Below are 27,270 nucleotides of genomic sequence, written 5' to 3'. Positions count from 1 at the left end.
TGAAATAAAAAATAAATTAAAAGAATATTGAACATAAATAAAGGAGAAATGGTAACGAGAAAACATATTAAACATTAATAAAATATGCAATACGATGATAAAACTTATTTATAATAATCAAAAACAAAAAATAAAAAAGAAAAAATCATATGAACATGAAAAATAATGATAATGAAAAACATATTAAACATTAATAAACAATAAAAAAATAATGATATAATATTGCATGAATATGCAATAAACATCGAAATTTAGTTAATAAGAATAAAAAAATATATTTGACGTTAATAATTATTGGGTAAAAATGATAAAACATCTTAAACATATAAAACATGAATAAACGATGAATAACAATGAGAAAATATATTAGACATGAATTAATGAAAATAAATAATGAATAAACAGATTAATTAATGAATAAACAAGAATAAACAATGAATATTTGAGAAAGATAATGAACAAATAAGAATAAATGATGAATTATCAATGAATTAATAAGAATGATCAATGAATAAACAAGAATAAACGATAAAATAATAAGAATAATCACTGAATTAATGTGAATAATCAAAGAATAAATAAGAATAAACCATGAACAAATGAGAATAAAGAAAGAATTAATCTGAATAAATGAGATCAAACAAGAACATATGAGAATAAATTAGAATAAGCAGAAATAAACAAGAATAATGTAGAGTAAACAATGAATATAAAAAAATAAACAAGAAAAAACAATGAACAAAGAAGAATAAACAAGAATTATTTATAAAAATGAACAAGAATAAGCAAGAATAAATATAAATGAATTAATAAAACAAACCAGAATGAATGAGAACAAATAATGAGCAAACAAAGATTGAACAATGAATGAACAAGAATTCTATCAATTGCAATATTTCGAACAAATTTAAACAAAGCATTCATATTGAGAAACGGTTTTTAACGGTCGTAAAAATCGCGGAATGGAGGAAGATCAGGATATATCATCCATTTAAATCTAACCCATCGAATACTTACCACCACGTAAACGCTTACATTGTATATTAAACATAATTGATGTAGTATCACTTAATGTGTTATTGTATCTTGTACCATTTGACGCATTTCTATCCATAGTTGGAGAATCTTCAAATTTTTTAGTACATTGAATACCACCATCTAAATCAGAAGCAACTAATTGATATTGTAATAATCTAGCAACTGAAGTAGAAATAGGTTCATCAGAATAATTTTGTCCTGCAATAGTTAATTGTACATTATTACATAAGCAAAAAATTCGAATGTTGTATGTTTATTTAGAAACTTCGTATGAAATGAACTTGGAGCGCGGTTTTTTTATGTATAATAAACGGATCATAATAAATAGAAAATCAATGAATTTGTTCTTTTGTTTGGATAGACACCTTCTGGGAGGTAAACGGTCGTATAACATTTCTGTTTATTTATAATATTTTAAATTTCTATCATATCATATATAATTACGTTCACAAATAAATTAAATTTAAAAACGCTTTGCAAAATATCTTTCAGTATATAAAATAAATTGAAGTCATTTTGTCTTCAACCTCTTCTCTACTCTCATATTGAGATCTTTCCATTTTTCCTTTTACATATTCGATAAGGAAAAAGTCTGAAGAAGCTATATCTGGGGAGTAGGGGGATGATGTGCCCTTTTGAGCTCGTTGGAGTTCATATATAAAGTTGTGAATCTCGACGTATGCGGTCTTGCATTGTCAGCATGTACAGCAATTTTTCTTGTGTTCTATATAGGATTTGTATCATTTTTTTTGGAAAGTTTCGATAATATATATTTTACATAATATTGTAAATTAAATGTTTCACTATTTGAAAGAAAGTCAATAACAATAAAACCGTGAGGATTCAGAAAAACCGTCAACATTACTGATTTTTGAGCAATAGTCTTTTTGCTTATTGTACCTCTTGGTGTTCCTCGTGGTATTTATTGTCGAACATAATAATCATCATAATAAAACCAGGACGTCACCTGTCACAAAATATTTATAACTGTTATGTTTTGCAATTTCTAATGTCTATAAAAGTTGGATTGAATTAGTGACTCTTTGTTTTTTAATATCTTCCGTAAGTAAATGTGGAACCCAACTTTAAAAGTTTATTTTCATATCCAAGTTTTTCAGCAAAATCCCTATATCAAGTAGTGTTTGGAATCTCTGTTAACTTAGCGGTTTGCCTTACTGAAGCATATAAAAATTTATCTGAAATTTTCATAATTTTTCAAATCAACATTTTCGTCAATAGTTAAAATCGGTTCACTAATGTTAGGTGACGTTGTTTGACTAAAACTTCTTTGTCTGAGGTATTTACATACTGTTGAGTATGAAATGCATTCTTCTCCCAATATGGTCTCCATTTCGGTATGAATCGCTTTTGCTGACATTCCCTTCATCGCAAGATATATCGTGATTGATATCTGAACAAGCGCCATAATTATGGTGGGGTAAAAATTTTAAACGTCATTTTTCTGCATTCATTTAGAGAAAAATCGACATAATTACATTGAATGTCAAATAAGTTGAAAAATGTAATCTATTTAAAATTTGAAAACACGTGAGTAATAATATGAGAAAAAAAAAATTGATAGATGTATCTCAAGTCAGTATTTTGAAGATCATTTGCAAATTAAATATGTATAGATATTTATTATATAAAATTGAACATCCTGCTATAATTTTAAAATTGATTGGGGGAAAAAAAAACTGCATCGAATAAATTCAATGATTAAGAATCGTTTTCTTCCAAAAAAATGTATTTTTTGTCCCCGGATATTTCCAGAATATGTATCTACACAGAAACTATTTTATAGATTATAAATTATTAATCGAATTAAATAAGTACATAATTAAGGTATTACAAAAATTATCATATCATTCATTTTTTTATAAAATTCATAAATTAGAGGAAATCAAAATTTCATATAATTTTTTAAAATAGGTAACAAATCACGATTCTATGATAAAATTTCACCAATTTTATTTTATAACTACAAACCATATATCATTTGATTTGGCTGTTTACAAATTACGATGATAGAAATAAACAACGTATCTTTTCGAAGAACGAGTGATGTTTAATTGAAATTTCGGCATCAAAGACTTTATAGAATATTATGAATTAATGCATTGAAATATTTTTTCTGATAGTTTGTTCGCGGTTTATTGAGCGCCAAAAACCATTTTTTCTAGAACATGTTTCTCGGACTTATCAAATGATTGGACTTCACGAAGATTAATAGAAAATAATGAAAGAACCTTATTGTTTACCAAGAACTAAATATGAACGCCGCTTTAAACACAAAAGTTTTTAATAAAATAATATACTCGCTGATTTAGTTAACTATCTACCATAGTGTTTTAAAATTGATTGTCACTCGTTTTCAGACCAAAACAAGGCTTTGAAGAGCCAAAGATAATTGTATTATCACCAAATCTGAATATTTCAAAGCTTTTATATACTATATTATTAGAATGAAAATATTTATTTATCTTCCTCGAGCTTACTGTTCTTTTTATCGTGCAATGAATGCATTTGTCATCGAAAGTATATTACTAAATCTCAAAACTATGTATTGAAACAAAAATATTTGTTATTCACCTTCGATGTTTATTCATATGTGAAAGACTTTAAGAATGTGTATCACTGTTACTTTGTCGTTGGCTTTTATCTCTTTTTTCCTTAAACTTAATCCCAACACTCCAACAAGAAATTCTAAAATGAGCAATATTAGTTATTGAAGCAGTTTGCTCATTATTTAATCCCCACTGCGCAAACTCATTCTTAACAATATCAATTGCATCATGTTTATCAATTTTATACATCACCTTCAGTTCGCGAACCACTTTCCAGAATTCTTCTTTGGCATATTTTGTATTTGGACTATCATATACAAAGCTTGATACCTTGTGAGAAATTTCTTCATCATTAGATTCTAATGGCATTTTTGTTGTATCTATTTCATTTGATATTCTCGGAAGATTTCTTATTTTTTGTGTTTCTATTAATTTTACTTCATTTATTTGTGAATAAGATTCTATAATTAGCTCTGGTGGTGATGGTGCTCTATTGAATATATTATTAAAAATATCATGTATACATGGAAATCTCACACCTAAGATACTTGAATAATAATCATTCCAACCACACTCACAATGATCTAATGAATACTTAGAAAGATCCCATCCTTTTGTTATTGCTGTGGATTTAAATTGCGAATATTTCCAAAATCGATCCTTTATTGTTCGTCCATGAACTTCTCCTTGTTTTGTATATTTTTTAATTATCATTTTAGTAATGCCTATCGCTCTATCCAAAAAATTATTTCGAATGAAACAATGTGAATTAATTACATGATGAAAGGATTCACTGTGATTCGTGCAGCGACCTACATGAAATCCGATTCTTTCCCATAAGGCCCATTTTTTTACATTATATTGTAAATGAGATGAATTGATGTCAAGCATCTTATATATTAAATTAATTTTTTCTGGTATTGATTCAGGTTCCAATTGACTGCACCAAATCGAAATTTCTTCTGAAATTTGAGGACAAAGTCGTATATATTGTTCTTCTTTGACACATTCAAGCAATCTGAGTACCCAGTTCCTTAAAATTGGATTGCCAAAAACTTCAAGAATATGTCGATGACAAAAGAAATGTGTAAAATTTATTTATTTTTAAAATTTTATGATTCCTTTTCCCATATTTGACAAAATTAGAATGGAATTTAATAATTCAGAACTAATTCCAAATGACTCAATACCACAGTAAACATTTTCGTAAAGATGTGAATTTCCTTTCATTTCAATTGATAAAGCTATTGGAACCGATTCATTGTTCCGAATACTATTGATGCAACAATAACAGTAAGGCTTCGTGGCCTTGAAGGATGCATCTAATTCGATATAATGAGTTTGTTTGATTCTATTTTCAACCCATGAACAAACTCATGTGAAGTACTTCTACATCTTCAACAATGAATCCACCTTCTACATAATCTTGAAGAACGATTTCAACATACCCTGGTAAAGATTTTGCTATATTTTGTAATTTTCCTTCTACAGTTTCTTCTGCAAGATCTTTATCATATCTTCCAGGCCTTTTGAATAATCCTATAAAAACAGCATGAAAAATATAACAAGGTGCTTTATCAGTATGTGTAAAATATTTTGCAAATATTAAAAAAAGATGATGAGTATCTTTTTCAAGGGACCATTTTAATTTTTTTACACAATAATGAAAACCATTTCGTTCAATCCAATTAACCCAATTTTTTAGAAATACTGCTTGCTTTTCAAGTCCATTTGTTACATAAGCTTCAAAGTAAATCACATTGTCTTTTTTGATTTTAATAACTTTGTTAAAACCATCTTTGGTCGTTCTATGAACTTTCTTTGATGAAAAATCAGCAGGAAAATAAGAAAGACAATTGAGAAGCTTAAAAACATCCCATCCATCAGCAAGAGAAATTCGATGCATTATATGAAACATAACATTGGTACTTCCTAATGATGTACTCGTTATTTCTTTTCGATCTTGGTCCTCTACAATATCAAAAATAAAGTAATTATTCTTTGGCTTTATACTCCTTCTTTGAATAATCATATAAAAAAATATAAACTGACGTCTGGGCAACTGAGGGATCCCTCTAGATGGTCCACTTTTTCTGAAAGAATCATCTCAATGCATCAATTCAAAATAATCTATGAGGTCTTTGATGCCAAAATTTGAATTAAAGATCACACCGCCTTTTCGAAAATAGAATAGAATATTGATAATATTTACCATCATTCAAATTCGCTCCTATCTTCACTTATTGTTGCTGCTATCGTTCGATATAAATTATGCAAGAGTCGATTTTTGTCACTTTTTAAAATGAGAAAATAAATTTATTCAGTGCGAATCATGAAATTATTCTATATATATATATTACACATATTACATATATATCGCTGGAGTCTGGGTAATTAATATACACTACTATATTACATGATAATGGATCATTTTTTGATCGTTTGATATTTCTATAAATAGAGAAGAATGTTTTTGAATATTTTCTTCACTTAATTCAAAGCAACGTTTGTAAATTATCAATGTTTACATTATTCATTGTACGAATTGAATTATCATTTTCCCGCGCCGTAACAACTGTCAGAATACCGGAGCAGATAAGCATTCAAAAATATTTAAATTGACATGTTAAATCATTTATGCGGGAAATCTTGAATTAATTCGAATTCGCGACACTTCACTTTTAAAAAGTGACATTTTATCAAAAAGTCGACTAACTAAATGTCTCAATACACCTATTATATTTGAATCGATATTATATGGTTATCAACTGAATGATTGTTTTGATACAATTATTAGACTGCCAAAATTTATTATCATTTTGCAACCTGAAACACATTACATCGCACACTTGATTTGGTCTTTTATATATGATTTGAATTTGATCTTTTACACATTATTTGGTCTTTCACATGGTTTGATCTTTTACACATTATTTGATCTTTTACAAGGTTTGATCTTTCACACATTATTTGATCTTTTACAAGGTTTGATCTTTCACACAATATTTGATCTTTACATTTGATTCAATATCTCAAATATATATTTCAATGAATAAAAAATTATTTTATATTTTTTAATTTATTTTTATTTATTATTTATTTATTTTTATTTATTGTAATCATTATACAAATTCTATACCAACAAATATGTAACTTTTGATTCTCCATAAAGCTAACTGCTGGACATTACCAATATCTACATTTGTACCATTTTCAATAACAATACTTATTATGGAATGCATTTTTCATTCCACATACTTTTTTTAATGATATTTTTGATGGAATAAATAATATCCCATGCAAATTGTGAACTTGGAGAATTTAGTACCACTGGAGCTTTTTTTTTACGTATAACTTCAGTATTACCATTATTATTTTTGTTTTTATCATTCCAATTTTCAGGGAGTGGTTCATTGATAATCTGAGTTTCTACAATATTTATAATTAGCACATTATCAACAATTTCCAAAGAATCTAATTTTAAATTTTTAAATTTATTGCAGAAATCTACATTTGTATGTTTACATGGAATATGCTTATTTTGATATAATTTGGAGTAAAATTCATACTCCACAAGTACAATTCCCCAATAATTTTTGTTCATTACTACCATCTTTTTTTAATTTATTTATATATTTAATTAAGTTTTTGCCGTGCCATTCATTTCTTGAATTAAATCTATTCCACAATACATTTTTTACATTCTTTAATTTTTCTATAAAAGTACCTTTAAATGGAATTGTCGAATTAATATGACTATGGATCGATTCTAAAGAATTAGTAGTGGTAGGACATCCAGGTCTTAACCATTTTGCCCACCTATCAATATTATGTATAAAATCTGATTCTTTCACACCCAAAACCATTAAAAAATTTTGAAATTTTTCATTATCGAAATTTTTTTGAATTTTCGAATTCAAAATTATTTGTGATACATTTTTAATAATAAGTAATCATTTGAAATTCATGTGGATTGAAAGTATTAATAATTCTTGAAATCCAATTTCCAATCATACTTGCAGAACCAAATTTTTCTATAAAATGGCGATGGCAATATTTAATATTTGAATTATTATTCTCAATAAATTTTTTAATAGCAGAACCAATATCTGCTAAAAATATATTGTTCTTGATAAAACAATTTAAAATTTCTACAGCAATTTATCTAATAATTCCATAATCTCCCATAAGAATTTGATGTTTCGGTAGGAGAAATAGACAAACCTATAGGAATTGATTCATTATTTATAATGATAATTAATATTGACAATGTATAAGGCTTTATAGCTATAAATGTGGCATCTATCATAAAACAACTGTAATTAATACTATATAATGTAGAAGCTGCCCAAGGAAAAATCCAAGATAATCCAAAAACATAGTCAGTCTCATTAATTTTTACTAATTATTTTGAATATATTTTTGTTAAATATATAATAATTGAACCGCCAAAATTATTAATAATATAATCAATAAAATTTTTTTGAAGATATTTATCATGTTTTCTAATTGATTGTAAAATATTTTGATCCACAGATAAAGATAAATTTTTATCTTGATGAAAAATCACTTTTTTGTGATATTTTGATTTCACAAAAATAATCATTTGGAAGAGAATATAAAAAGGATGATTAATAACAATAAAATTGTTGAGTAATACTATTACTTGCTAATGCTATATATATATATATATATATATATATATATATATTCTTCCAAATGATGGAAGATAATAGAAAAAAAATGCATAATCAACTAACTGCTGAATTGTCGGGTAATACTATAATTTCTTTAAATGCTCTACCCTTATAATATCGTAACGAATTAATGGCTAATTTTGGCATGTGGATTAAATGTCACTTTTTCGATAAAATGTCACTTTTATAAAAGTGAAGTGTCGCGAATTTGAATTAATTCGAGATTCGCCATTTTTTTTCCTTTCAAATCTATATCGCTCATAAACCGCAAAATGGAAGGCGTTGCATCGCAACCAATTTCATCAGAGATTTCTAAACCGTCTAAACCATTATGTTTGATCCATAAATATGTTTATTCATGGAAATAAAGTCGGTACGAACACCAAATATTAAAAGAAAAAATTACCATAAATATTATAATATATATTTATTAATAACATTAAATTTCTATTCCATATTTATTCTTATTTTATTAATTCAAAACCTCATATTTATCAATAAAATAATACAAATATAAAAACAGATTAGGATACAAGTTATGAAAGAACGCGAAGTATTCATCAGCCGACACTCTCTCTGCTTTATCATTACCACTTTTTGGCAACGTTGGCGAATGTGCCCATTTATTTCTCATGAATCTAATTAAATCTGCGATTGATTCACCTGAATAATCGCAATGTTTTGTTGCCTCATCCACCAGCTCTTTATTCAAGAAGTTCATCCAATTCAGTCCGATTATGTATCTACTTTGTGATTCGAATATTTGTAACAATTGCTTTTCTCGAGCCTTTTTTGACTGCAAAAACTCACTTGCGTGTGAAATGATGTTCAGCTTTTGCAGCCCCGAGATAAAGAACGGATGCCTTAGTATTTCAGAAGGCGTTGGCCGTTCTCTGTAATCATCAAGGCCCATTTCACTTAACAAGTCATCCAAAAGGTAATCCTTAATTGGATACAAAGATAAAACTTCTTTAATCGAGTATATATCTTTAGCACGCTCTTCTTCGTCGATTGAAGGATGCGCAGTGTTTTCGATGCCTCCAATTAATGGGTTACCATCAACATCTGCGAAAAATGAATCATGTCGTATAGATCCATGAACATATCCATACTTAAACAACGACGAAAGTGTTTCGATTGTTTTACGTAAGAAATTTTGGGCATCGAAATTTTTGAAATTATATTTTACAACAGGTTGTAAAGCTATTGTCGTTTCATCGCCATCAATTTCATACGCAATTATCTTAGGTATTCCAGGGATGTTCATTTCGCTTAACGCTTTTAATATTATTTCATCGGTATTTTTAGTTTTAACAATACTACAATTTGCATTATTAAATGTTCCTATTTCAGGATTATTCTCATTTACAATGATACGTATTGACGCATCTATTGTGTCTTTTAAGCGTTTCATTAAATATTGGATAATACGCATCGCAGAATATGTTAAAAAACAAATTAAAGAAAAAAAATTGTACGAAAATTTCTTAGAGATGATAACATAATGAAATTGTTCGTCGTCAAGTGATTCGCCATTTGCAAATGTAAACGAACGAAATGCAAAGAATGGCTGTTTCTCATTAATGATGCCTAAGTCGATGTTGTCATCGAGCACGTCGGATTCCTTTAGTTTATCAAGTGGTACGGAGGGTACAACAACTTGAATCCCTTCGATGATCACCATTGTGGCCGTTTCAGGCTCTAATGGTTCATCGTTGGAACTCATCCGAAACTTAAATTTGTCAAAAGAGCCAATTACACAAATTGGAAATCCTTTTAACTTTAAGTTTGAAATTATTGTATCATTAACTGATATGGTAATAGAGCCTAAAAAAGTGGTTTTAAGTTGTACCCGATGAATAGGCCCACTCGTCGGTGCTCCAGATAGAATTTCAAATGAAGAATATTTGATTAATTTGCTATTATCATTATCAGTAATAACATTTAAAATATAATCAACACGTGCAACTGTGACACAGCTTCTATTAAATGGTATCCCAGTCGAGGTGGAGGTGGATTGAAACGTTGATATTATTTTGCCATTGGAATCAATAAAAAATACTTGAACAGACTTGGTAGATAAGTATATTTCAGTGTCAGTTTGATACGGAGAAAAAAATACAAGATCACGTATCGATAAAGGGACACGACGATATCCATAACCTTCAATAAATCGAAATAAAAATCCATCAATTGTTGGTATAAAAGCACTTTGTTTTTTATCAGACGAACGAAATACTGAGCCACCAGTGTTTATAGACCACATTAATTCCCCTGTAATAATATTAATGCAATGAAAACATCCATCTGCTGTTCCAATAAAAACATTGTCCCCCATTGTTTTCCCACTCCACTCATTTGAAAATTCTGAACTTGGAATATAGTCATCCAAAATTACCATCAATGGTAGAGCAAAAAAACATAAAAAAATCATCAGCAATTCGACATGAGTAAACTATACAAATCTTTTTCATCCTAATTTCAATATAAAAGCTCTGTTTTTATTGAATTAAATCCATCATATATAGGTAATATCAGATAGAATCCATAAAGTTGCTGCTATTTTAAAATGTTAAGATAAAAATAATTCTTAGCGCGTGAGTTTTTTCAGAATTCATCGTCTAGACAAAAAATTGGAAATTCGAAAGTGCTTTCGTCGGCCAATGAATGTTTTTATCTTATCCTGGAATGTATATAGGTTAATTCTAAAAAATATTGAATTTTCAAATAGGTATATTATGCATTCGTTACCAATTTCAAAAAATACAAACAGAGTTACAGCAAAAACCTAGTTGACTGTGACAAATTATTATTGACAAAGTTTTGAAAAAGTTAAAAATTGAGATTGATGCATTTAAAATTTGTGATACGATCAAAATCTTCTAGCGTTTTTTCACTTTATTAAATGTTCGGATGCTGGAGAAACCCGAAGAATACTTTCAGTTTCCACACAGCAGAAGCATTCTTGAGAATCCGTGTACTCTTGATCAATTAGACCTTGGGGCAGTCTATCTGTTTTGTCCGGACAAAGCAAAGATTGCATATGAAATATTACAATGGAACTCTAATGCATCCTCAAAGCGTGAGCAAATATATAACCTCTATTATAATGGAAAAGAAAGAGAACTTTCGATGTCAGACATTGGGAAGATTTTTTTGGTGTATCTAAACAAAGGATTTTTAATGTAATAAGTTCTTATTGCAAGTGGAATGGAGAACCTGGAAATATTGGGCATCCATCTATACTTAATGATCAACAAATGGAAAGATTAAGTAGTTACATTTCTTCACAATATAACCAGAAGACCCAATGCACAATACAAAGAACAGTTAATTTCGTTTTTAATGCTTTCGAAATGATTCTAACTCCAGAATCTGTAAGGCATATGATATCTAACTCGCAGTTATTCAGGTTGATCAAGGGGACATAAATGGAAGCAGATCGTGTCCACTGCGATGAAAGCCAAATAGATGAATGGTTCAAGCAATTTCATGAAACATTTGAATTTCCAATACCAGCATCATTTGTTGTAAATGTTGATGAAGTAGGCTTTGGTGGACGCGAACTTGATCGCGATGTTTCTTGTGTTGTACCGATGGAATATGTTGGAAATGAAATTCCAATTGAGCAAGATGTTAATGTGGATCACCACACAATGATTGCTGCAATAGTTGCAGATGGTTCAGTTATCAAGCCACTAATTGTTATTCAAAGAGAAACAGTTGATTTGGAATTACTTCAGCTGGGATACACAACAGATAAAATAACATATTCCAAAAGCGATACTGGGTATATCAATGCAAGGATATTTAAGAAATGGTTGGATGATTGTTACTTGAAAGATTTGCAAATAAGACGACAAATAACTGGATATGATGGTCCAGCAATTCTAATCCTTGATGGGTGTTCGTGCCATGGAACCGATGGTATTGATGACTATTTATCCGAGAACAATGTATATCTTAGATATATTCCTTTGCATTCGAGCGATCAATTGCAATTTTTTGACATCGGTCTTTTTGCAAATCATTAAGGGAAAAATGGCCAACATATATCTTGATTCAACACTTTCTCCTCAAACATGGGAAGTTATAAGGATTTATGATTCATAATATATAATGTCTACTGTTCCAAGATGCGTTGTAAATGCCTTTCGGAAAGGAGGACTTCTAACAGAATATTCTCAGAATGACAATATCCTCTACATCAAGGTTGATGAGAGGTATGCTGATCGAGTACGGCACTTCAGAAATTCACCAGATTTCTTGGTCTTATCAAAAAATAAGAAGAGAACAAAGTTATGAATAAAAGATTATTTTTTTTTATAAAATCTCGACAAAAAATTGTTTAAAATTTTTTAATTTTCAAAAGATAACATGGGTCAACTAGGTTTTTACCGAGTCAATCCCCTTATTGATGCCACTCTAGATTTTGATGAATTCATTTTATTTCAACTGAACGATTTGCGATATTCAAAAGAAAAAAAAATAAAAATAAATAAATAAAAAAAAAAAAAAGAACGGTTATATACTTTTTGTATGAAAAATAATCGTTGGTAGAAGAAAACATGTTTTATATGCATATTTTAACAACTTTTTTTCAGAACTCAGCAGGAGAATTTAAATAAAATTCTGATATCATATCAATCAAATTATAATTATAATCATATTTGAAAATGTAGGGAAAAATAAGTATCAATTTTTATTTATTTATGATTTGAATAATGTGTTTTTGGTAGGTATATAATGCGGTCGGGAATAATCACGAGGACCCTAGGGGCCCCGCCCCCCGGCGGGGCCCCTAGGGTCCTCGTGATTATTCCCGACCTTAAGTTTTCACTGGGGAGATCGGAGGGGTCTTCGGCCTCCGGTGATGCCCTTCGGACCCCTCAGACCCCTCCAATCCCCCGAGTGTGCTCGTCCTGCTCGCTACAAAAATCAATATGATTTTTGTGAGCTATACAATTCGTCCGATAATTTGAATGAGCATTCAATTTTGAGAGAACGGGGAACTTTTTGAGAGGAACGATAGCACTTTTAGCATCACTTTTAACATAAGCCTATCAAAAACCTCGTATAACCAACACGAATTGTCCTCGGTTATGTTTGGTCGGACATTTATCCTATTCAATTTATCTTTGCCAGGAGGTTAGTAGTCAAAAAACGACGGTTATTGTTTGGTCTCATGGCAAACTTTATTTTTATAAATGCTTAAACCTGTGACTAAAACGTATTTTTGTACATCGCAAAAAGAAAACCGTTTTCCGCCTGAATTTGTGGATTCTCAAAATCGGAGATATATAGTAGTACAACAATGTAAGTGTAAATTTAAGGAATATTTAGTATCTGATGTTTCAATGCATGCTGATTTCATTGAACGTGATCATTATGAAGATTATTTTTGTATTTATACAAATGAAAACAGGACTAAATATAAGAAATATGAATATAAAAGTAGAAAACCAAATTTTAAAATATGGTTTAAAGAAATGAATGGTAAAGAAATTGAACCAGAATATTTTATGTTAGAATTATTATTAATTTATTAAATAAAAATCATTTTTTATCAATGTTTAGTATTGAGAATGCTACAAAAGGTATAAAAACTAATGTTATTGCTGCTCCTGAAATTATTGACCAAGATGATTTACAAGAAGTTTTAGAAAATTATTCTACAAATGATCAAATAACAGAAAAACTTAATACTATAACTTCGATTACAATCCCACAATTATATTATAACAAATCACAATCAGATGAAAAATATTCTACAAAAAGTCATACACATAATACAATAAATAATGATTTAACAGTAAATGGGAATGTACAAGTTACTTCATTAAATGGTTTTCAATTATCAACTGCAGAAGGTGGTAAATGGGATACAAAATTATATGTTCCAGCTATTATCACATTAAAAGAAGATGGTGTTGTAGAAGTTGGTCAATATATTGATATGCATAATAAGACAGATTACGATAAAGATAATACATGGAGAATAACTGCTAATACTAATTCATTAGATTTTAAATCAAAAACTGGAACATTATTAAGTTTTGGTAGTAATGGCAATATTCAATGTGCATCTATAAATAATGTAGATACATCTGAAATATCTTTAAATGATCATAATCATGATGAGATTTATGCTAAAAAAGATCATGAACATGTAAACTATGCTTCATCAGATCATACTCATAGTTATACTGATTTAAATGATAAACCACAGTCATTTCCACCTTCAGATCATACTCATAGTTATAATGATTTAACTGATAAACCTGAAACATTTCCACCTTCAGAACATACCCATAGTTATAATGATTTAACTGATAAACCTGAAAAATTTCCACCCTCAGAACATACACATGAAGAGTATGCTTCAAAAGATCATAATCATGATACAAAATATGCTGCAACAAATCATACACATAGTTATAATGATTTAACAGATATTCCTACAGGTTCAAATACAGAAGATATTCATTGTTCAACAATTAATGGTTTTGCTTTAAATTCGGGACCTTCAGCTTCAAATTTAGATATTAGTGTTCCTTCAATTGCAGTTATTAAAAACGATGGTGTTTTAGAAACAGGTCCTCACATAGATATGCATACTAGTGATGGTTATGGAAATGATTATAGTTGGAGAATAACAGCATTAGATGATTATCTTGAGTTCCAACCAAAACAAGGAAATGGTTTTTATTACTCCTCATCTTTTGAAGCAATAGGTTGTACTAAATTAAATTGCTCTCAAATTATGTACTCTGTAAAAACTAATGGTATTGATAATACAGGAAATATAAAATCCGGTACTGGTCAATTCACTAGTTTAGAATCTACTAAATTAACTTTATTTCACAGTATAATTGAAGAATCAGGTAATACATATCAATTATTATGGAGAATTTATGGATGTACACCTACTGCAGATAAAAAATATGGAAGATTATATTTTGAATCTGTAACACAAAAGAAACAAAATGATGGTACTTATCTTGATACATATAGTGCAATATATTATATCGCAACTACATTTAATACATTCGAAGGAACTGGAGGTCTTGCACAAATAAATACAACTATTATTCATAATGCTCCTGTTTCAGAAGACTTAACACAATTTCAAATTGGTTCACCAGTATTTTTAACAGGTAATGTTTATGCTTTAACCAATGAAGGTAAATATGTTACAAATACTTCATCAACTGATTGTATTCCATCAGTTAAAACAACAGGTACATATAAAGAATATTTAGGTATTTGTGTAGCTAAACATGAAACTGGTTATAAAGCTTCAATAGGTGATGTTATTAAAAGAGAAATCGAAATTTTACAAGATACTATTGATTTTGCTACACATGGAGATTTTTATTTTAAAGTAAATAATACTACAGATTATGAAATTGGTGATGTAGTATTATTTGATAATAATAAATTATCAGATGATTTAGTAATAACTACTAAAATATTAAATTCAATAGTTGGTAAAGTAACAGGTAAAATAGATGAACATTTATTAAATGTATTTGAAGAATAAAAAATATTTTATTTCATTTTATTTTTTTATATGGATCCGGTTTATAAAAGAAGAAGAGAAATACAAGATTCATTCGAAAAATTGATTAAAAATGAATTAAATAATCAAAATTCACAATTAAAAGGTAATTTGAGTCTTCAAAATTTTATTAATTTTCTGAATGAAAAATATAATAGGGAGTTTAATTTTACACCTGAATTTAATACTGGTACAAAGCCATTAGTTGAAACATACAACAATTTAGTTAATTATTATATAGATGTGAGCTTAGAAAGAACAACAGATGAACAATTTAAAAATAAACAATTTGACGATTATAAGCAATTTAAATATAATTTTATTAAACTTTTTATCAAAACTGAAAAAATTACACCTATTAATGGAAAAATTGGAGGAAAAACAATCCCAGAGCATTATGAATATTATATTAGAACGATTATCAAAAAATTGAATGAGATGTTTGCACGCAAATTTTTTGAAGCTAAAAAAAAGCCTCTCAAATTTAATAAATATTGTGAAAAATTAAAAGAATATTTATATGGTATTGAAATAATCGATAATAAAATTGGGAACGTATTTACATTCGATTCTGCTTATAGTAATTATTTGTTACGATATTTTAGTAAATTTCCTTATGACAATATATATAGAAATTATAATATTTATGAAGATTCTAAGAATTCACCTTATATTAACACAGGTTTCAAATCTCGTTCGAAAAACAAATATTTATTTGATAACTATTTACTTCCATATCATATTGATTATTCAAAATTAGATCCACAATTTAAACCTAATATAAATTATTTTCCTTATAAAAAGAAATAAAAAAATATCAACTAAAATATATTGGTAATAATGGTGAATATCAAATGGATTTATTTTTTTTCTGGTTATGATGAAACCACTAAAACAGAAACAAAATATTGTTATTTATTAGCAGTTGAAATTAGGTCTAGATTTTTATTTTATGCCTATACTAATACAAAAATAAATGATAAAATAACTACAAAGAAATCGATAGAATCTATAGCTAAAGCTTTATTTAATTCATATTATCATCATATGAAACTTTTCTTATATATTTATTAATAAATTCATCGAAATCCTCTATATGTTGACCTTTTGCTCTCAAAAGTTTTCTATTTTGTGGACTACCATATTTTTGTTGTAAAAATCTTATATATTGACTTTCATATAGGTCATGTTGTTTAACCGTCCATCCATTTACAAATTTTGCTCTTTTATGTTGATCTGCAACTATAACATCTGGAATACCATCCTTATTTATATCTTCTTCAATTGCAGTCCAATGATATCTTGGATCCTTTTTTATCTTTATTATGTTTTTCAACTAATTCTCTTGCACCTTCTATTGTTTGAAGCTCTCTAATTTTTTTTACATCTTTCTTTAAATCAAGAATAAGATGAGCTAATGTATCCATATTTTCATCCAATATAACATTACTTCCTCCAGTATATTTATATTTATTCTTATCTTCTATAAAATCATACATTTTACCATCATGAGTTCTAATTTGATATTCATGAGGTCTTGGAGGTGGTGGTAAACTTTTGGTATTTGTTTATCTTTTTTGATATTTTCCGTCCACTTTTTCATAACCCAATGGTGGATTTTCAATAGACAAAATTGGTTTAATGTCGTCGATAGTTATTGTTGGCTGCACTGATGAAAAATGATCTTCATATTCTGTTTCTTCCAAAGCATCATCCTTTTGTACTTCTGGATGAAATGCGGCTAGATCCTCAAAAAATGGATGTTGAATATTTTGTAAATACGTCAATATATTGTCCCATAAATTATTCTCATCTATAATGGTTGTTTTTAATGTTCGCCATATTTTTATTTGATTATTGAGATCATTTATAGTTTTATTGGATTGATTATTTCTCCATTGTTTTAAGTTTTCTTTAGCAGCAGTCATATCAATACCAAGAACATTGAGATAAGTAGCTATTTCATTATCTATACCCTGTTGGCCTTTTAACATTAAAAAATAATGAATTTTAATTTTTCATTTTTTATTCAATTTTTATTTTTTGATTATTAACGTCGACGATTATTTTTTGATGTTCTGTCAGTTTTTGATAAACTGAATAAATTCGATCTTTAGTATAGAGCAATGGTATTTGAGCTATCATATAACTTAATTGTTGTTTAGAGAAATTAGGAAATATAAATATAGTACTTACATTAGCTTTAACTTCAGCAGGTAAAGATTTCCAAAATTGTACAGCGAAAAATACAGAACATTGAATATGAGATAATTTAGTAAATAATTGATTAAAATAATTAGTAGGTTTTATAAATAAAGGACTATTAGCACAATCTTCAAAAAATATTATAGTATGTAAAGTTAAATTATTAAAATTATTAATATATAATTTTTTCAAATAATTCAGATATTTGATTATCTACTATTTTATTTTCCCAATGATTATTTTTAATTTCATTATAAAATTGTATCCATTTTAATATATCTTTAACTATATCTTCTGCTTGATTTTCAGCTACATATAATATTGTAATCTTTATTAAAGGTTTTAATGATTCAAAAGTGGGATCGTTTTCTAATCCATTTTTATTAATATAAATTAATAAATGAGTTCTAGGACTAATATTACTAATTTTAATAATTTCTCTAATTATACATTGAGTTTTCCCACTTCTTTGTCTACCTACTGCTATATTTAAAGAATTATAAGGTACATTCACCACTGGATGAATTTCACTTATTAATTCTTCATTTAATTTAGGTTTATTTTTATATAAACAATAATCAATCATATTATCTAAGGCATCAATATTAATATCGTTTTCCATAAAATAAAATAATTTTATAAAATCAATTCATTATTATTAATGGAATCTCTTTATACGTGCTTTGCACAAGAATTTAAAGATTGTGATTTTAGTGCTATAAATATTAAACCTTCGTTTTCTATTGTAAAAAATAAAAATGTAATAACATTAACTGTAACTGTGTATAATAAATATCATAATTTATTAAGAAAACAAATTTATAAATTTATAGATGAAAAATATCATCCTACTATAATAAATCCTTTACAAAATATAACACCTGAACAATTAGATCAAGCTTATCAAATATCTAAAATGGAATTATTAAATCAAATATTTAATGATGATTTTAACAATTATAATGCTTATGTAAATAAATTGGATGTTTTACAAAATTATGCTAACTCAGTAATGCCTCAAAATCAAAATGATCAAGCTCAAAATGTTATATAAATAAAAACTTAATGTCATTAATATTTTTTAACGTTCGAAAGGTGACACATTTGAATGAATAAATGTATAATGATTTTTATGTAATTTTTTATGGACAGGGGATCAGTGTTAAAAAAATGAATTGATTTTGATCGTATTTTCCCACTTTTGAATTAACGATAGATTCAATTTTTACAGTTATGTACTAACTTAAGATATAAATTAATTTTCGAGATCATGGGATACGATCAGTAAACTATTTAAACAAAAAAATATTTGATAGTACAGTCTTTATTCAGTTCAAAAAGTCATTGTGATCAAAACTTTCATACAACAACATAATCGCTATTCAATTTTATGATCGTATATTTCTTAATTCCTAACCGAAGTACTTAATATTTGAAAGGGTTTTGTTTCAAAATAATAAAAAAATATATCAAAAAGTTTAACTGTATTGAAATATTCAGAATCACCTCACATCTAAAAATGGAATATCCAGTTCAAAGCATCTCTGCGCCACGCATTCAGAATGGGGTGGTGTCTTTCCAGGTGCATTGGGGCACAGGAGAGTTCACTAGAGAACCCCTGGAATGCTTAGTACCGGGAAGTCTTGATCTTCTTTATGATTGGATCGAGACTCATGGACCGAATATAAAATCGGAGATGGTTCATACGATGTATGAACAAATTGAAGAAGCACTCAACCAAAATTGAGTAAATAAAAAAAAATACTTCTAATTTTTTTTTAATATAAATAAAATTGAGATCTAATTTTAAATAATTTTTATTTAATAACCATCAGGAGTACCATTAGCATAATATTTCAATCCATTATGTAAATCTAATGTGAAATAAGTATCACGACAAATGAATAATTGTGGAGGAGGTGGATGATTTCCAGTATCATCAACATTATAATAAGTATCGTTAGCTTGAGTATATATAGGTTGCCCCTTAATTTGTATCGGGATGTTTTGACCGTTAGAGTATAAGCCGTCGAATACGTAACCACCACGTGAACGTTCACATTGTATATTAAGCATAAATGAGGTAGCATCACTTAATGTATTATTATATCTTGTACCATTAGAATCATTTCTATCCATAGTTAAAGAATCTTCGAATTCTTTAGTACATTGTATACCACCATCTAAATCAGAAGCAACTAATTGATATTGTAAAAATCTAGCACCTAAAGTACTTACTGGTTCATCAGGATAATTTTGACCTGCAATAGTTAATTGTACATTATTATAAATAGGATTATCAAAACAAGTATAATCATTAGCATGTTTTGGAAATACAACTGTAATAGTTGTAACATTAAATAAAGGCATATTAATAGTAGATTGTATACCAGATTCAGTAGCAGCTAAAAGCAAATGCATTATAATCTAATTGTTGTGAAGGAATTAATAAACCTCCAGGTTGTTGAAGTATTTGAGCTATTTTATTTAAAGTTTCTTCTTTAACTCCAAATCCAAACATATTAGATTTACATGAAACTACTGTTAAACCTGTACAATATAAAGAAACATTCTCAGTTGCAGTATCAATAGTATGATTAGTTTCAGTATCACATTTAAATGTAGTAGTAATATTAGCAGAATTACCTATTTGAGTAAAACCATGAGTAAATAAAGGTAAATTATTAAATATAGCATTAATAGTAGAATCTTCTAAAAATTCTTTAACTTCTTTAATTTTACGTGGATCTACTTGACACCATACTAAACCATTTTGAATAACATAAAACTTTAATTCAATATCACCGACTAATCTATTCGGATATAAATCAAATGCTTGTAAAGCTAATATATCTTCAAATGGAAGATTCATTTCAAATTCGATATCATGTTTATTTCCATCTGCAATTGTATTTAAATCAACATAAGTACCACAAACAGATTGAGAATATTCTGAAACATTTTCATATAAAGAATGTGTATATTTTCTAGTTTTCTTTTCAGCATAGGGTTTAATTGTAGAATAACAATAACCTTCACGACAACATTCATTTTGTTGATAACCAGTAGAAATATTATTAGACATAATTTGTCATTGATCTAATAATTGATTAGAACTCTTAAAACCTATAAATATTTTAGCTAAATTCTCAGGATCTGTCAAATTACTAGATGAAATAGCTTTTGATAATTGTACAGTTATTCTAAGTTTAAAATTAATAAAACCTTCAGTTATTTGTGAAACCATATGATCACCATGAGTAATTCTTAATCTAGTTTCTTGTGATTGATTAAAAGGTGCATTTTGATCATGACAATCTTCAGTTCTTAAAATAATAGAACGAGTACCATCATTTTTAGCAATTAAATCTTTAAGACGATCAAAATAAGCACCAACATTACCTTGATCATCTTGTTCATTTTTGGATTGCGTATTATTATAATACATTAATAAAAATGAAAAATATTTTTCATAATTTTTAAATGGATGGGGGTTTTTGGAATAAAATTAAAAAAGGTTCGAACAAATTTCAGTTAAGTAAAGAACAACAAGAAAAATTCAACAAAAATGTGAAAAAATGGTTAGAACATGAAAAGAATTTAGGTAATAAAAATAGAATTCTACCATATAAATATAATGATAAAATAATATCTAAAGATGTAAAAGAAAAAGTTAGGAATAAGTTAATATTACAGGATTTAATAAAACAATGAATTTATTTTTATTATTATTTATGGCGTGGGGTTTGTGGAACAAATTTAAAAACGGAATAAAGAAAATAGGACCTTAACTTAAAAAAATGAAAGAAGGATCTACAAAAATTAGTCCTCATATTGTGAAAGGTGATGAATTCGCGAAACAACGTAAAAAAGACATTAAAAAAATTACACCTATTAAAAAGTTACCTGTGGATAAAATATTAGAAACCGGTGATAAAATAATCCCATTGTTTAAAAATATAAGTAAAAATATAGGTAATGAAGCAAATGACAAGATCCATCCTATATTTTATCAATAAAAAAAGAATTAATATTTTATTTTTATTATTATTTATGGCTTGGGGTTTTTGGAACAAAATTAAAAATGAATTTAAAAAAGCAGGTGCTTACTTCAGAGATAAAATTATTAAACCAGTTGGAAGATTTATTGGTAATGTATGGAATAAAGTAGCTAAACCTGTTGTAAATACAGTAGGTAAAATACCTGGAATTGAAAATTTACCTGGACATGCAGGTGCTATTGCAAAAGGAATTAAAATAGCAGATAAATTCTCACCTGTTATAGATGGTGTAGCAAATGCGCTAGTTGGACAAAAGAAATAATAAAATATTATTTATATATATTGTTTTGAAACTATTCCAAATCCCAGGCGTCCTTAAAGAACACCTGTGTCCCATTTGTCATAGTTTAGTTTCAAAAATTCATTATAATTTAATAAAATTTTCATTTTTATTAATGTCTAGTAGCACGAAGGTGATCAAGACTTATTATGACGATGAGACATCAAATTCATCAACGATAGAGAAAGAAACTGAGTTAATAGATCCATCTATCCAGTATATAAAGTTACCAAAACTAACTATTAGTAATTCAATTTATTTTGAAAAATTATCAAATTATCCAATTGAAAGACAAAATAGTAGAATATATTCATCACCTTCTAGTTTTTTATAGAATCAAAATAAATAAAAAAATTAAATCATTTTTTTTTTATTTTTTAGGCACTCTTGAAAAGATCCTGCTTTAAATCAAAAGCAGATTGATGAGTTTTGTCTTTATGTTGACTATTAACGATTACATTATCTAATAATGTACGATTAATTTCATCATTATATGACTCATAGATATATGACGCATACCATCGTCCAAATTTACATTTCAATGGAAATAAGTCTATTTCTAAATAATGAACATTTTGATTTATAGGTGGTTTCTTATTTTCAGTAATTGGAATTGATATTAGTATTGGATTGTCAAAGAATTCTATTATTTCTCTTTGAATAAAATATAAATCGGAAGAATTACTATGTTTTATTATCATCCCAATTGGATTGATAATAAAATTGTTGTAATTTCCCATTTTATTATATTTAGGATCAAAGAATATTGCAACATCAATAGCATCAAGATCCTTATTTTTTGATATTGTCTGCAATTTGATCAATGGAAAAAAATATTCGCATACATGAAGAAAAAAAATGAAGTGATAATTTATAACAGTTATTTACTATTTAAAATAAAGTTTGCCATGCATTCAAAAAAATATTCGTCGCTTTTTTTTGACAATTAACCTCCTGGCAAAGATAAATTGAATAGGATAAATGTCCGACCAAAGATAACCGGGGACAATTCGTGTTGGTTATGTGAGGGTTTTTGATAGGTTTATGCGAAAAGTGGTGCTAAAAGTGCTATCGTTCCTATCAAAAAGTTTCGTGTTCTCTCAAAATTGAATGCGCATTCAAATTTTCAGACGAATTGTATGGCTCACAAAAATCATTTTGATTTTTGTAGCGAGCGGAGCGAGCACACTCGGGGGATTGGAGGGGTCTGAGGCCTCCGGAGGGGTCCGAAGGGCACCTCCGGAGGCCTCAGACCCCTCCAATCTACCAGTGAAAACTTAAGGTCGGGAATGATCCCGAGGACCCTAGGGGCCCCGGGATCATTTTCGACCGCATTATATACCTACCGTTTTTTGTGGAAAATGAATATATTGTCACTTTTTACCAATGGAAAAAAAAAGAAGCAGATCTAAAAAACAAAAGCAGATCAAAATAAATTACATTGCAACAAATACATTCAACAAGTTTATCAGTCAATAATATAATATTAATATTATACGAAATATTCAAGTTAATCAAAATATTCAAACAAGATCAAATATTGAAACAAGTCCAATAAAGCAAACTCATGTAAAAAACATACCAAATATATACCCATATCTTAATGAAATTGTTAAAAATGTATATAGAAGTTCAAAAGTAACAAGATGGACTGCAGGTATACATATATAATGTTCGATGGTTTATTTTTATTTCCCATCGTCCTATTCAATTTTCGAAGAGCAAATGCCCCTTCCAGCAATTTCAACACTCATTAAAGAACTAAGTTCTGAAATTTTGAATCAGGGAAATTAATGGGAAAAAACAAAATAATAATAATAATATAATATGCAGCACAAAAGACATTACGTTGAATTCATCTTCTCAAGAAATGGATCAATCTGGAAGATAATATTGTGCTTGGACAAAAAAAGAAGAAAAAAAACTCAAAGATTTAAACAGCGACTTTGGTGGTGATCTCAATTGATAAATGGAATATTTACCTGATCGCTCTTCAGAGTCAATAAATAAGAAAATAACAAGAATGAACGTTAAGTAAAATTCTTAACTTTACTTGCCATCATATTGTGAGAATAATTCGTCGGCACCATTATACTGTACATTTAAAACAAAAAAATTATAGAAAACGATACGAGATAACGATTGCACTATTTACTGATTCGAAATAGTTGAGAGCGTCTCCTTCTTCATATGTGGTTATAACGTTCTCCGGAACTTTTCAATATTGATAATAATTAATGCATAAAAATTTTCGTTCAAAGAACGTTAATCTCATACAAATTTCACTACTATACACTATTATTAAACGAAGATTTTTACAAAATAATGGAAAATCGTAAATCCAGGGCAAAAAAGTGCCAACCGACAAACACTCTCAATCATCTCAGAAAAAAATCGAATGCGTTTGTGGGTCATTGAATTTTTTTTAGCAGTGGCAAAATATCAGAAAGCGCGTGATTTTGTCAAAATATACGTGGCGCCAAAAGTTCATTTGAGCCAAAGCCTCAATGCATCTTCCTGAAAGTTGTTCAACCAAAGATTGATCTTGTGTTTCCTTTCAAGGGGGCCAATATGAAGAAGATCACTACTCCATTTTGCCATTTGGACTAATCATGGTTATGACATTTTCGAATATTGAATTTAGGTCCACCAACATTTCATCCGACCACAATCATTGATTTCGAAGCACAAGTGTTAAATGGTTTGTTTCATTCTATGTCCTAATATTCTTTCTCGCTGATAATTGATCAGTAATCAAACTCAAACAACACATTTTTCTAAAACACAATAATAACAACAATGACCTTAAGATCAGCGAAAACTCTCATTTTTTTGTTTTGTCATACTAATAATTGTTGATATCTATTTTTTTAATTATTCCATTTTTTCCACTTAAGTTCACTGGTTAAACATATTTTATAAAGGTCTGCGTTTCAATGAAGTATCGATCACATTTGTTGATTTCCTACTTTTGGTTTTACATTTGTTACGGGTTAGGTCCTAACAACATTAGTCTAATTGGAAAACAACATAACCGTCCGGACAAAACCGTTAATTTATAAATTTGCAGATAGAAATGGAAATAAAAGAAAGCACCCCCATTGAATTCATTGATTATATTAAAGGGAGAATTGGGATGAGTGCTTTTGATGATTTCAAGATCGATATCAAAGACCAAATGGCGATCTATCGATGTCCATATTCAATTGTTGAGTCCAAAAAAAGAGACATTACATCATATGTTTGTTATAAGTGCAGGTTCAAGGATTGCCCAAGCCACTTCAGTGTGAAGTTCAGAGATTCAATCCTATGTATTTGTTCGGGTGAATGGATTCACAATCACTGCATAAATAAGAGATACGTTGAAAGTTTTTTTTGCCTTCTTACTTCAAAACAAAAAGAAGAAATTAATGATTTGGGTTCTAAAGGTGCTTCGCCATATTTTATTAGAAAAAATTTGAATTTATCAATTTCTTCAAATCAACTATACAACTATTCAAGAATGGAGTAAGAAGTATATTGTGACATTTCAAAAAAAAAATGATGGTTTCCATGTTTATCTTTAATTAATAGCTCCATTATATCCAAACCCTATGCACAAGATATTCGTGTGATGGACGATACTATGTGTACTAATAAGTACAGGTATCCAATAATTTTATGTTATTGCTACGACGAGAATGACAAAGCTCAAATGATTGCTTTAGGTATTTTATTGGGGAAAACATTCAATGATTTTGTTGATTTGTTTATTATTCTTTCCAAATATATTAATTTTAGAATATTTATATGTGATCGACTGGAATCTCAAAGAAAAGCAATTAAATATGTTTTTAAAACTTCAAAGATTGTATTTTGTAGAGTTCATATATTGAGAAATGTATCAGATCATTGTGGTGTTAATTCAGTTATATATCGAACGCTAATAAAATTATTTCATGGAGAAATGAAAGCATCAGATTTCGTTTCACTGATTAATAATGAAATCCAAAAAAATACGAAAGAAAAATTTCATTTGCAGTTATTATTGAAACATCTTAAGTATTATGATTCGGAGATATTAGCTCATTATAGACTAAGAAATCATTATACTTCGAATTTAGCAGAAGGAAATTTTTCTACAAATAAAAATTGGATAGATCATAAAATTGTTACATTAAAAGATATCATTGATGCATTTTTATTACATGCAGAAATGCTTATTAAAAAAATATTGCAACAATAAGGATTTAAATCAATTTAGATTTATATCACGGTAAGCAACTTGGTAATTTATGTTTCAATATTCTAAATACTGAATACGAAAAAATGAATAATATTATAAAAGTATATGTACAGATTTCTCCATTATTAAATAGTATTAATTCTGAAGATTGTAATTGTAAAGTTAAAACAGAATTTGGTTTACCTTGTTGCCACATATTGTTTAATAGGTATAAAGCTGGTCTATTTCCTTTGGTCAAAGAAGAAGATATTCCAGACATTTATTTTACACAGCATTTTGATGAAACAGAAGAAACAGAAATTCAAACCGTGCAAGTAAATAATAATTATAATATGTATAAGTATACAAATCTTATGGATATGGTATCTCCAATAGCAGCAGATCAAATAGAAATCCAGAAATACATAAATTATTTGACAATCTTTTCATAGGATTTAACAATTTAAAAACATGTTCCACAGGATCGCCTGAATTTATTGCACAGAGAGGTCGACCAATCACAAAACAATCTTCATTTATTGATCACCAAAAAAAAATGCGGTGCACATAAAACAAAAAGAACATATCGATGCCATAAATGTGGGAAAGAAGGATATAACTCAGCAACATGTAAACTATAATAAGAGAATTAGACTC

The 27,270-nt window shown here is 28.0% G+C and overlaps 4 protein-coding genes across 4 annotated transcripts; 2 read left to right on the top strand and 2 right to left on the bottom strand.

The window, feature by feature from the left end:
* Positions 1-8,774: 8,774 nt before the first annotated feature.
* On the bottom strand, positions 8,775-10,028 carry GO595_007384 (serine/threonine-protein kinase/endoribonuclease IRE1; the record flags this gene model as incomplete). Its single annotated transcript, XM_067920842.1, has 1 exon — positions 8,775-10,028. The coding sequence occupies one exon, from the start codon at positions 10,026-10,028 to the stop codon at positions 8,775-8,777; it is 1,254 nt and encodes a 417-aa protein (XP_067772444.1).
* A 1,705-nt stretch (positions 10,029-11,733) lies between these two features.
* GO595_007383 (DDE-domain-containing protein) lies at positions 11,734-12,336 on the top strand (the record flags this gene model as incomplete). The annotated part of the gene is made up of 1 exon (XM_067920841.1): positions 11,734-12,336. The coding sequence occupies one exon, from the start codon at positions 11,734-11,736 to the stop codon at positions 12,334-12,336; it is 603 nt and encodes a 200-aa protein (XP_067772443.1).
* Positions 12,337-13,871: 1,535 nt separating this feature from the next.
* On the top strand, positions 13,872-15,845 carry GO595_007382 (minor tail protein; the record flags this gene model as incomplete). The annotated part of the gene is made up of 1 exon (XM_067920840.1): positions 13,872-15,845. The coding sequence occupies one exon, from the start codon at positions 13,872-13,874 to the stop codon at positions 15,843-15,845; it is 1,974 nt and encodes a 657-aa protein (XP_067772442.1).
* Positions 15,846-19,889: 4,044 nt separating this feature from the next.
* On the bottom strand, positions 19,890-20,489 carry GO595_007381 (uncharacterized protein; the record flags this gene model as incomplete). The annotated part of the gene is made up of 1 exon (XM_067920839.1): positions 19,890-20,489. One exon carries the CDS (start codon positions 20,487-20,489, stop codon positions 19,890-19,892), a length of 600 nt encoding a protein of 199 aa, XP_067772441.1.
* Between the last annotated feature and the right edge of the window lie 6,781 nt (positions 20,490-27,270).

Source organism: Histomonas meleagridis (genome assembly GCF_020186115.1).
Source record: "Histomonas meleagridis strain 2922-C6/04-10x chromosome Unknown contig_52, whole genome shotgun sequence".
In the NCBI taxonomy this organism is placed as follows: domain Eukaryota; phylum Parabasalia; order Tritrichomonadida; family Dientamoebidae; genus Histomonas; species Histomonas meleagridis.
The sequence above is the reverse complement of the archived record's forward strand: the minus strand, read 5'-3'. Positions and strand labels throughout refer to the sequence as shown.